The 10,726-nt window shown below is 54.6% G+C and overlaps 1 protein-coding gene across 2 annotated transcripts; it reads left to right on the plus strand.

Moving 5' to 3' along the window:
• Positions 1-213: 213 nt before the first annotated feature.
• LOC135278372 (zinc finger protein with KRAB and SCAN domains 1-like) lies at positions 214-3,450 on the plus strand. 2 transcript variants are annotated; one of them, XR_010345886.1, is made up of 3 exons: positions 214-377; positions 2,081-2,159; positions 2,338-3,450. XR_010345886.1 is itself a non-coding variant. In XM_064384920.1 (3 exons), the coding sequence occupies exons 1-3, from the start codon at positions 324-326 to the stop codon at positions 2,909-2,911; spliced, it is 717 nt and encodes a 238-aa protein (XP_064240990.1). In that variant the 5' UTR covers positions 214-323; the 3' UTR covers positions 2,912-3,450. The 2 variants fall into 2 exon arrangements, 1 of the variants encoding a protein (XP_064240990.1); XM_064384920.1 differs by having other exon boundaries at positions 2,081-2,169.
• Positions 3,451-10,726: the final 7,276 nt, after the last annotated feature.

Raw genomic sequence — 10,726 nt, forward strand, 5'->3', positions numbered from 1 at the left:
ATTGCAGTTTTTGCATTCAGGCAGCTGCAGATATCTCGGCTTTGGCTGCACAGCAGCTGGAAATGCAAGTCCAGGAGCTCTGTGCATGGCCAGCCCCAGCAAGTGACAACAAGGACAGGGCCCTGGCACAGTGACATTTGCAAGGAGCGCCTTCAGCAAGTGCTGGGGGCTGGGACTGTGTGCAGAAAACGCCCTGGAGGTCTCTGCAGCCAAGCAAAAGGAACAAAGTTTCAGTTGTGGCTTCATCCGGGAGCACCAAAATCGATTGTTTTCTATTGCCGGGTGTTGTAGGAGCCCCAGAGGAGAGCCCAGGGGTCCAAGGAATGGAGAGCGGGGACTGTGCAGGAGCCGGAGCAGCGAGAGAGGCCGGGCTGAAGGTGCGGGGCGGGCACGGGCTGGGAGGGGGCCCAGCCCGGGGGTCCCGCAGAGCCTCCCTGCTCCAGAGCCGCAGCTGCGACAGCGGGGCAGCTGCCGGGATCGCTGTGCCAGGGACAGCCGCAGCTGGGGCTTCCGAGGGGCTGGGCTGGAGCAGCTTTTTGTCCCCATGCACCGGGGGCATTGCCGCGGGGTTGGGGTCCCTGGGAAGGCGCAGCAGGACAGGGTGGCAGTGGCTGGTTTGTGGATTTGGTGCTGGGATGTTTTGTTGGCGGCCCCGGGCGGGCTGTGGGAGCCGGGAGCGGCCGGGCGGGCCCGGAGCCGCCCCTCGGGCCGGGAGCCCCGGGCAGAGCTCTGTGCTCGGGGGCCGGGCCGGGCAAAGGCTGAGGGAGAGCGGGGGAAGCGCTGGCACAGAGGCCCCGGGCTCGCCGTGCCCCCTGGCCACGCAGCCGGGCTCGGGGCCGCCTCGCTCAGAGCCAGCCCCGGCTGCGGGGGTCCCGGGGCTCCCTGGGCAGGGGGCGGCGGGGGCTGCCCGAGCTCCGTGCCCGGCGCTGGGCGCGGCTGCCGAGGCAGCGGAGGATGCAGGGTCCCCCCGTGCTGGGGCTGGCTCTGCCCGGCCCAGGGGCTGCACTGTCAGCCCAGAGCCACCTGGGGATCGCCCGGGACCGGCAGGGCTGGCAGGGAAACCGGCACTGGGGGGAGCAGAAACGGGCAATGCGAGAGCTGGGGGTGCTCCAGAAGCCTGGACATGTTGGCAGCATGGACAGGGGGGACCCATGGATACCCCAGAACCCTGAAACAGGGACCCCGGACAGTGCTGACCCCTGGGATACCTGTGATGCCAAAGTGGTGAGCCCAGAGACAGGGAACCTGTGGGATTGCCAGGAGCCCCAGCAGCCCAGAGAGGGGAACACCAATACAAACCTGACCAACAGCAACCCAGACAGGGGCGCCTCCAGGAGCCCAAAGTGGAGACACCAGAGAGGAGAAACCCAGGGTTGAGTGTTTTGGTTGAATCTTAGTAATTTGTGTATTTTTGGGCACTGAATTTTAGTGTTTTGGAAGTTTACAAAGGCACCAGATTCCCGGTGACTTCTAGAGTGTGGAGGCGCAGGGGCCCAACATTGGAACTGTAATACCTCAGGGCAAAGGTGACCAGGGTCAGAGAGAGACACCCCTCTGAGGACAATGCTCTCACCATCAGCATTTGCAGGCTCATGGGAATGCAGCAGGCTTCATTGGTGTCACCCACTCCAGCTGCCCTTTTTCTTTATATGGATTCCCCCTAGAATGTTCTCCCCTCTCTTGTCCCCCATTGGTCCTGGTTTACTGCAATGCTCCGCCCCTGTTACCTCATTGGTTCCCCAGTTGGCTGCCCCTCCTCTGCACCACCTGTGCTCAGTTCCCATTGGCCCTTGGCCCTCAGACCCGCCCCTTTCCCCCCTTACCAAACCCTGTGTCCTCAGCACCATTTTGTCTCTGTGCCTGGACCTTCTGCATTGCAATAAACTGCGTTTGGAGCTGTGCACACAGACCCATCTCTGGCCTTGTCCATCAGCAGGTTAAGCAAGCGTGCTCCGGGCTCTGGGAGTGCAGCTTGCTCACAGGGGCTCGTTGTGGATGTGCCACAACACCAGAGATGGACTTGGGCAGGAGGAACACCGTAATCCAATGTAGTCATACACTGTATTTTCCCCCAAACCAGGATTTCTCATTCCCAAACTTTGGCTGGATGGAGGAGGAGGCTGTAAGGAAGAGGAAGATGCCCCGGGACACCCAGGCAGGTGAGGAGGAGTAAGTGCCCCTTTCCCTTTCTCATCTGCTCCATCTCCCAGCCCAGCAATGCCCCCGGCTGCAGGACAACCCCACTGCTGTCCTGCTGGGGATGCACTGGGGGATCTTCTTCCCTTTCCCAGCGGCATAGGGGCAAATCTCATCCTCACCTTGTCCTTCCTCCCCCAGACAAGGAGGTGAGGATGGAGACCAGGGAGGACAAATCCCCACAGAAGAACCTCGAGGAAGAGGCAGATTTGAGCGGCTCCACGGGGCAGGAATCCAACAGGGAGGAAAAGCTCCAGAGATGGCACAGGAAGAGGGGACCAAACCCAGCCCAGGGTGCTCTGAGGTGAAAGGCTGCACCCTGAGCCAGGAAGGTGGACAGAGCTTCAGCCAGGGATTGGAGCTGGTGACCCATGAGCAGCTTCATGACGGGGAGAAGCCCTACAAGTGTTTGGAGTGTGGGAAGAGCTTCAGGCAGAGCAACGCCCTGATGAGCCACCAGATGATCCACACTGGGGAATGGGCCTGTGAGTGTGGGGAATGTGGGAAGGGCTTCAGCTGCTGCTCCCACCTCATCATCCATCAATGCATCCACACTGGGGAGAGGCCCTATGAGTGTCCTGCATGCCAGAAGAGGTTCCAAACCAGCTCCAATCTCCTCCTGCATGAGAGAATTCACACACAGGAGAGGCCCTTCCGTTGCCCCGACTGCGGGAAGGGCTTCAAGCGCAACTCCCACCTCATCACCCACCGGTGAATCCACACTGGGGAGAGGCCCTACGAGTGTTCCCAGTGTGGGAAGAGCTTCACCCAGAGCTGTAACTTGAACAGACACCACCAGAGGCACAGTTAAGGGAAGCCCTATAAATGCCCCAACTGCAGAAGGAGCTTCATGCACTGCCCTAACTTCGTCCCCCCACTGGAGAACCCACATTGGGAAGAGCCCTGGTGATCCATGGTCCCTGTGATCCATGCTGGGAAGACACCTATAGCTTTTCCTGGTTCTGTCAATGATATGATGTGAGATTGAAGAACATGACGGTGTGGCCATGGCCATGATGTTACATTCAGTCCCACCTTAGGTTATTGCCAGGGGCAGGCAAGGGACTCTCTCTCTCGCAAAGAGGAGGGTGTCCTTTCCAGGCAGGAGGAAATATGTGGCCAGGAAGAGACGGTTGTTGATGTTGTAGTTTTCCCTGTAAATAGTTTTTGTTTTCCCTTCTTTTACCAGTATTGTTTCTCTTCCTGTTTGTTGTTTATCTCGTTGCTGTTCCCATTAAATTGTTCTTATCCCAGCCCAGGATCTTTGCCTTTTGCTCTTTCCATGGGAGGTGGAAGGGCAGCGAGTGGCAGCGTGGTTTTAATGGGAGCAGGAAATTGGGGAATCCCATTCCTGAACCCTGGCCCATGGAAACCGAGCATCCCAGCTGCTCCCAGCCCTGGTGGCCATGGCAGCAGCCTTGGGAGCGGGTCCCTGGCTGGGGCTGTGGGAACCTCTTCCCTCTGGTGCCCAGGGACAGGACTGGAGGGAACGGCTGCAGCTGAGTCGGGGCAGGCTCAGGCTGGATCTCAGGAAAAGGTTTTTCCCCAGAGGCTGCTGGGGCACTGTCCAGGTTCCCCAGGGAAGGCTGCCAGCTCCAGGGCTCTCTGAGCTCCAGCAGCGTTTGGCCAGCGCTGCCAGGCCCAGGCTGGCATTGTTGGGGTGTCCTGTGCAGGGCCAGCAGTTGGACTCCAGGATCCTGATGGGTCCCTCCCAGCTCAGCCAATTCTGTGGATCTGGGATCCCATGACCCCGGGGATGGGACTGCCAATGGTTGCCATGGCAACGGGCTCTGGCTGCAGGCCTGAGCTGGTGTCCATGGCAACCACTCCTGGCATGGGGTCTGCATGGAGCTGCCAAGGGACTGAGCATGGCAACAGGGGGCTGGGGGTGATTGCCATGGAAACTGACCATAGCAACAGGGGGCTGGGGATGGTTGCCATGGAAACTGACCATAGCAACAGGGGGCTGGGGATGGTTGCCTGCTAAGGATCAGATTTGTCACAGGCCCTCAGAGGGGTTCCACGGGGACTTTCCAAGAGTCTCCAGACTGTTCAAGAGCTGGAATGTCACGGGCAGAGACAGGGGCTCCATGGACACCTCCCAGGGGTTTCTGGGGATGGTAAGGAGCCCTGTGGTCAGACGCAGTCACAGCCATTCCATGGTGACATCCCAGGGCACCTTGGGCTGCAAAGGCACCGATCTGTCACAGGCACTCATGGGGGTTCCATGGTGGCATCCCAGGAGTCCCCAGGCTGCCAACGAGCCAGGATGTCCCAGACACTCACAGGGGTTCCTGTTATAGGCACAGCAGGAGCTTCAGGCAAAGTTTATTGGAGAAGATCCTGTTAGGTCATGAGGTGCAGAAAGGATCCCTAATAGCCCTCACAGATCCCCAAAAGTCACTGTGGAGTCAGAGATGACACAGACTCAGATCAGAAGGCTGAGAGCTAAAAGCCACCCGTTTATTCAATCCTCTTCTTTTATACCTTGGTTTGCTACAAGTGGACCTCATTGGTCATTTAATCAACATATTTCACATGATTGGCTAATTAAGAAAGCACCTTCCATTAAACAACTTTATGGAAAAAAACAACTTATTCCAAACACCACCTGTGGATAGTTACAATTCTTTCTCTCCAGCTCCCTAAAAGTTCCCAGACCAATTCATGGGAAAGGTTATCTTGCTTTCTCTGTCTCTGACCGGACTGTCATATCCACACTCAAACATCCCCAAGAACCTCCAGGCTTTCTAAGCACTTTTTGTGAGAACAGCCTTGGAGCAGCTGGTTCCAGTCCCAGCCCTGGACTTTTCAAGCGTTTGTGTGTAGAGAATTAATGAGGTGGAATTAATATTTTGTTGTGGTTTGACCAGGAAGTGAGTTTCTGGGAAAGTTGTGGTCAAACCAATCAGTGGCCAGATTTGAAAATTGCCACCAGGTGTGTTCACTGGGGACCTGGGTACGCCTCTGAGAACACACAGGGGTTAAAAGCAGAAGATTCCCAGAGGGACTCTCTCTTTTGAGTCCAGCCGGTGAGCTGGTTTGACCTCCTCCCCCTGCCCAGCTGTGTCTGGGTGGGGCAGGGGAGGCCATGCGGCCTGAGGGGAGGGAGGCCGGAGCCCTGCAAGGTGCAGGGGTGGAGGAGACCTGGGATGTTTCGGGCAGCACCCCCGGGAGAGAGTGATAGAGAGTCTGTGCTGGCTTGAAATTTGATATCTTGTGCTGGCACCATGGCCAGGAGAAGAAGTGGGGGGGGCAAGGTGCCCAGCCGCAGGCAGACCACGGCCGAGGTTTTAATTCTTTTGTGTTGAGACAATGGAAGCTGTAAAAACACTGATCCTCCCCAGCTGAGAATTAAGAGGGAACGAAGGATGAGCAAATGAGAAGAAGGTTTGAGTGAATAAAGAAATGCCAGCAGATGAGAAGCGCCCTAAATGGAGGAGATGATGGAGTGGACTGTTGGGCTAAACTTGTCTCTTACATGGCCACGGGACAGAACCAATTTCTTCCTGTAATGTAGAGACTGCACCTTGGGGGAGGTGGTTGGCCAAAAACCAAAAGTGACAAAGCTGTTGTAAGAAGAAGTAGAGGGAACAGAGACTGATGAGGAGGGTGTGGTGGAGCCCTCTGCCTTCAGAGGAGAAAGATCTCTGTTCACGAGGCCCTTTGGCCCCAAGGGGTGAAATATGGGGGGGACTGGTGTCCCAAATGGTGAGAGGCTGCCACTTCTTGAAACTGAGCAAAGCATTGTTAAAAAGACCTAAGAAGCAGTTTGGATCCATGGACAGTGGTGAGAGCACTGGACATGGAAGGAAGATGGTCACCACGGCAGATTCTCTCCGGGCGGCTGCCACGTGTGACACGGAAGCACAGGAAGTTCCAACTGTGTTTCCTGGGGAGGCCCATGGTGCAAGAGGGAGACTCCTCTCTCCTGAACTGGGGGGAGGTTGTGTGAGAGATGATATTGGACTGAGAAGTGAGTGTTAGAGAGGATTGAGTGTTAGAAAGGTAGAAGGAGGAAGAGTGTTTTGGAAGTGTTCCATTGTGGATTGTCGTGTGTAATTTTTTTTCCTTTTTATCCATTTTGTCTCTATGTTGTAGATTAATAAAGTGTTGGGGTTTTTTTCCACTCCATTCCCAAGTTGGAGCCTGCTTTGTTCTGTTTCTGAGTCCCATCTCACGGTAACCATTTTGCAAATATACCTTTCACGGGGACAATGGCATTGTGCCAGGGTCAAACCATGACACCTTTAAAGAATTTGTTTCACAGGATTAAGGATGGCAAACCAGAGATATTTATATAAATATCTATTATAGCAATGATGAAACAAAATGTTCTTAATCAGAAATATTTACACCAATATATAAGAGCTATAACATATTATATTGAATAGAGCACTTGGAAGTGATTTCAAAGCAACTGTGTTAAAGCAAAACCAGTTATTTAAGAGAGATTAATGTCACTCCCCCAGACTAATGATTGTGGGCAAATTCCTTTGGCTCAACCTGGAGAAGTGACTTTGAGGGATGTCCCCACTGCAGAGAATCTCCACAGCCCCAAGTAGGGAAATGTCAGGAGATGCTGCTGTTAAAATCTGGGACGGGGCTTCTCTAGTCTGAAGTGCTGCCCTGTCAGTCAGATGTGCCCAGGCTGGGCCAGCTCAGCAGCTCTGCAGAAGCTCTCAGTGCTGTCCCTTGGTTGTTCCTTTCTCTGTGAATTATTCCATCCCTGCCAGTTTCCCTCTCAGGATGTTGGATTTTGGGATGGAGAAATCTGCTTTCAGTATTATTCACCCCAAAAGCAACATGATCCTCCTCTTTAATTTCCCACTGGGGGCTTTGCAAACAGGGCCTTGCTGGAGTTGTTGGAGCCCATTGCAGGCAGAGCCTCCTGCTCCAGCAGGAACTGCCTTTCCTGTGCCATCAGCAGGGCAGGTCCTGCTGCAGGAAAAGCCCCAGGCCAGCCCCAGCACAGGGAAGGGCTCGGGCACAAGGGCAGAGTGCCGTGCTGGGAGCTGTGCCAGGCAGAGCCTGAGGCACCAAAGGCACCTTGGCAGCAGCAGCTGCTTGCAGGGCATAGCCAGAAGCCTCCCTTGGCAGCCCGGCCTGGTGGCCAGCACTGCAGAGCTGCTGCCTCAGGGCTCATTTCTGCCTGGGCTCTGAAAAGCCACTTGTGCTCCAGGAGCCTGCCTGGGAAGCCATTGGCCCCAGCACCTTGGGCACAAGATATTAATGACAAAACTCTTCATGCCAGCAGAGACAAGGCAGGGGCAGAGGAAAGGGGAGAGCCAGGCACAGGGGACAGGGCTGCCATGGTGATGGCTGTGAGGTCCCTGCCCCTGCAGCAGCCTGGCTGCCCTCGCAGACATTCAGGCCAGAAGCTTTGTGAGGGCACCCAGCACATCAGAGAACCCACACAACAGGAATTCTGTCCTTGGGGATGAGAGGGTTTCATTGGGTCAGGTTGCACAAAGTTCCTGCTCTTGGATAATTCCTGGGATGAGGAATCCACTTCTCTGGAAAAACAATTGCAGTTTTGTGCCACTCTCATCATTGTGAAATATTTCCTCCTTCTAACAAATGTAAATCCACCCTCATTCAGTTCAGAGATACTGGCCCTTGTTCTATCACTGCAAGATTTGGGAAAAAATTCCTTTGACTACTATTTTTCCATTTTCACAGACTTTGGAGAGGACCCAAAATCTCCCAAGATGGGGTTTGGAGGCCTCATCACATAACCAGTGGGAGGAGGCTGCAGGCTCTGGGCTCATTGGTGTGGAGACTGAGGACAGAACAGGAGTAGTCCGGGAGGGATTGAAGGGTGGTTTCAGAGAGGCTGGAGCTTTCCTTCATAATGAGAATCATCCTGAGAAAGAGATAATGGCACCAAGGGTGGCTGAGGAGGCCCAGACTGGACAGCAGGAGAAAGGAGTTTCCCTGCCAGGGCAAGGCTGTGGTGCAACACATGCCCCAGAAAGAGCCTGGAGCAGTCCAAGGCTTTGTGTGGGCAGGCAGAGGCAGGCAGGAGGCAGAGCTGTCAGCAAAGGAAGGGGCCAGCCAGGTGGGGCAGCCAGGGGATGACAACAGCCTGCAGGGACAGAGGTGCAGGTTTGCTCAGCATCAGAGACATCTTTTCCTCGCTTCTCCCCACCTGTCATCACTGCCTCCAGTGTTGTTCTCTGGCTGCAACCTGGGGACACTTTCTCAGTCCTGTCCCTCAGAAGGATTGGTTTAAAGTATGAGAAACTTCTGTGTTTCACTCTCTTTTTGAATCCCTGAGAAGTTCTCTGAGCACACTCTGAGGGGCTGAGTCTGATGCAAAGAGCACCAAAGCCCCAGAGGGTCATTAAAGTCCTTGTGCTGTGTCTGTGTTGCTGAGCTGGGCCGGGCTCCTGGCCCAGAGGCAGCTCCTGGCAAGGGCAGCGCTGCAGAGAGACAGCTCTGGCCAGGAGCAGCTCCTGGGCACAGCCCAGCAGGGCTGGGGCACTGCCAGGGCAGCTCAGGGACACCAGCAGGGCACAGCCAGAGCTGACAGGGGCTCAGCACTGGCAGGGGCTGGGGGATGTCCCAGAGGGGGCTGTGTCACAGCGGCACCTCTGTGGCTGTGTCCTAGAGGCACAGAGCAGCTGTGATGTCAGCAAGGGGCTGTGTGACAGCACAGAGTGGGCTGTGTGAGGTCACAGGTTGGGCTATGACATCACAGAGTTTGTTGTGAGAGGTCACTGAGCAACTACAGCATCATAGAGGGGATTCTGTGACATCACAGAGCGGGCTGTTACTTCATGACATGGCTGTGTGACATCATAGATCAAGCTGTGAGGTCAAAGTTTGTGCTGTGACATTAGAGAGTGGCACTATCATATCACAGGGAGGCTTTTGTGACATCACTGAGGGGGTTGTGACATCACAGAGCTGGCTGTGATGTCATAGAATAGGGTGTGAGGCCATGGAGCAAACTCTGCCAACATGGAAAGTGGCTTTGTGACATCAGAGAGTGGGTTGTGACATCGCCATGTGACTGTGTAACATCACAGAGCAGGCTGTGACATCACAGAGTAGGTGTGTTTCATCTCAGAATTGCCTTCGACATCGAGGAGTAGGCTCTGTGACATAAATGGCTGGACATCATAGAACAGATTATGCCATCACAGGGTATCTCTCTGACATCACAGAGGGGCTGTGACATCACAGATCAGTTTGTGACATCATTGAATGGCTGTCTGACATCCCAGGACAGGTTGTGTGATATCACAGAAGAATGTGTGACATCATCCTGTGGGCTGTGACATCACATCACTGTATGACATCCCAGGACAGGTTGTGTGATATCACAGAAGAATGTGTGACATCATCCTGTGGGCTGTGACATCACAGTGGGCTGTGTGACATCACAGGGAGCTGTGAGACATCACAGGGGGCTGTGTGACATCACAGATCAGCTGTGTGACATCACAGGGGCTGTGTGAGGTCACTGGGGAGGTCACTCTGCTCCAGCCCCCCTCACAGTTCCCCCAGAGCAGTCCAACGCTGCTCGTGCACAGTGGGGTCTCCTGACCCCCCGGGTCCCCCCACCCCCGGTTCCGCAGCCTCCCCCAGAGGATGTTCCACGAGATCGACCCCAGAGCCTGATACGGGGACAGAGGGTCGGGGCCCTGGTGGGGGGACAGGGGGACAGGGACCCCCCAGCAGCGTCCCCGTGTCCCCCAGGGCCAGAGTCTCGGCGAGGGCTCTTTCATCCTCTTATGCACAAGCGCTTGAGAGCGCGCAAAAAATCCCCAGCAAGGGATCAGCAAAAGACAGATTTAATATTAAGGGATAGCAGCCCAAAGTTCCTTGGCAATAGTCACTCTGTTCCTGAATGGGTAATTCAGGCACACAAAGGAAACAAAGAAACAACAAAGCCAAAACAAATCCAGCCAATCAAACCAGAAATGAAACAAGAACTCTCCCTGTGTGTGTGAGTGTGCCAAAAGGGCAGTGAAGGCAAGGATAAATGGAATATGGCCTAAAAGCTTAACACAGCTCAAACCTAACAGGACTAAACCTTGACTTCTACCTTGAACTTCACAATTTACCAAAAGAACAAAGATAATAGTATTTCACGTAACTTGCAACCTATGCCATACCAATTTAATAGAGAAATAACACTTAACAGTATTTAACTCAGCTTATAACTTATATTAAACATAACAACATAGCAAAGGAGCAACTCTTAGCAGCATTTAACTTCACTTAGACCTTGTGATAAGTCACCTCATTTACAGGTCTGACTGACTCAACTATCCAAGGCACTCCAACCCCTCCGAGAGCAGCATTTCTGCCACACTTCCCTAGCACAGGCACTCCTGTGTGCACACAGACACAAAGAGTCAGTGCAAGGCACCTGTGAGAAATTCCCCTGAGGGCAGGAAATGCTCCCTGTGGATGCTTTGGCATCTCCCCAGCGGGTGAAGGGTTGAGCCTGGAGGAGTGGGGGGATCAGCCCAGGCTCCGTCGTTGTTCAGGATCCCCGAGTGCAGCAAACGGGAGA

This window comes from Passer domesticus, chromosome 11, assembly GCF_036417665.1.
Source record: "Passer domesticus isolate bPasDom1 chromosome 11, bPasDom1.hap1, whole genome shotgun sequence".
Lineage (NCBI taxonomy): Eukaryota > Metazoa > Chordata > Aves > Passeriformes > Passeridae > Passer > Passer domesticus.

What these genes read in the sequence shown, in the direction of transcription:
- LOC135278372 (XM_064384920.1), top strand. Translation starts at nt 324, where the DNA reads ATGGAGAGCGGGGACTGTGCAGGAGCCGGAGCAGCGAGAGAGGCCGGG. An exon ending in CGAGAGAGGCCGGGCTGAAG is followed by an intron (nt 378 to 2,080) that starts GTGCGGGGCGGG and finishes CCCCCAAACCAG; the next exon opens with GATTTCTCATTCCCAAACTT. An exon ending in ACCCAGGCAGGTGAGGAGGA is followed by an intron (nt 2,170 to 2,337) that starts GTAAGTGCCCCT and finishes TTCCTCCCCCAG; the next exon opens with ACAAGGAGGTGAGGATGGAG.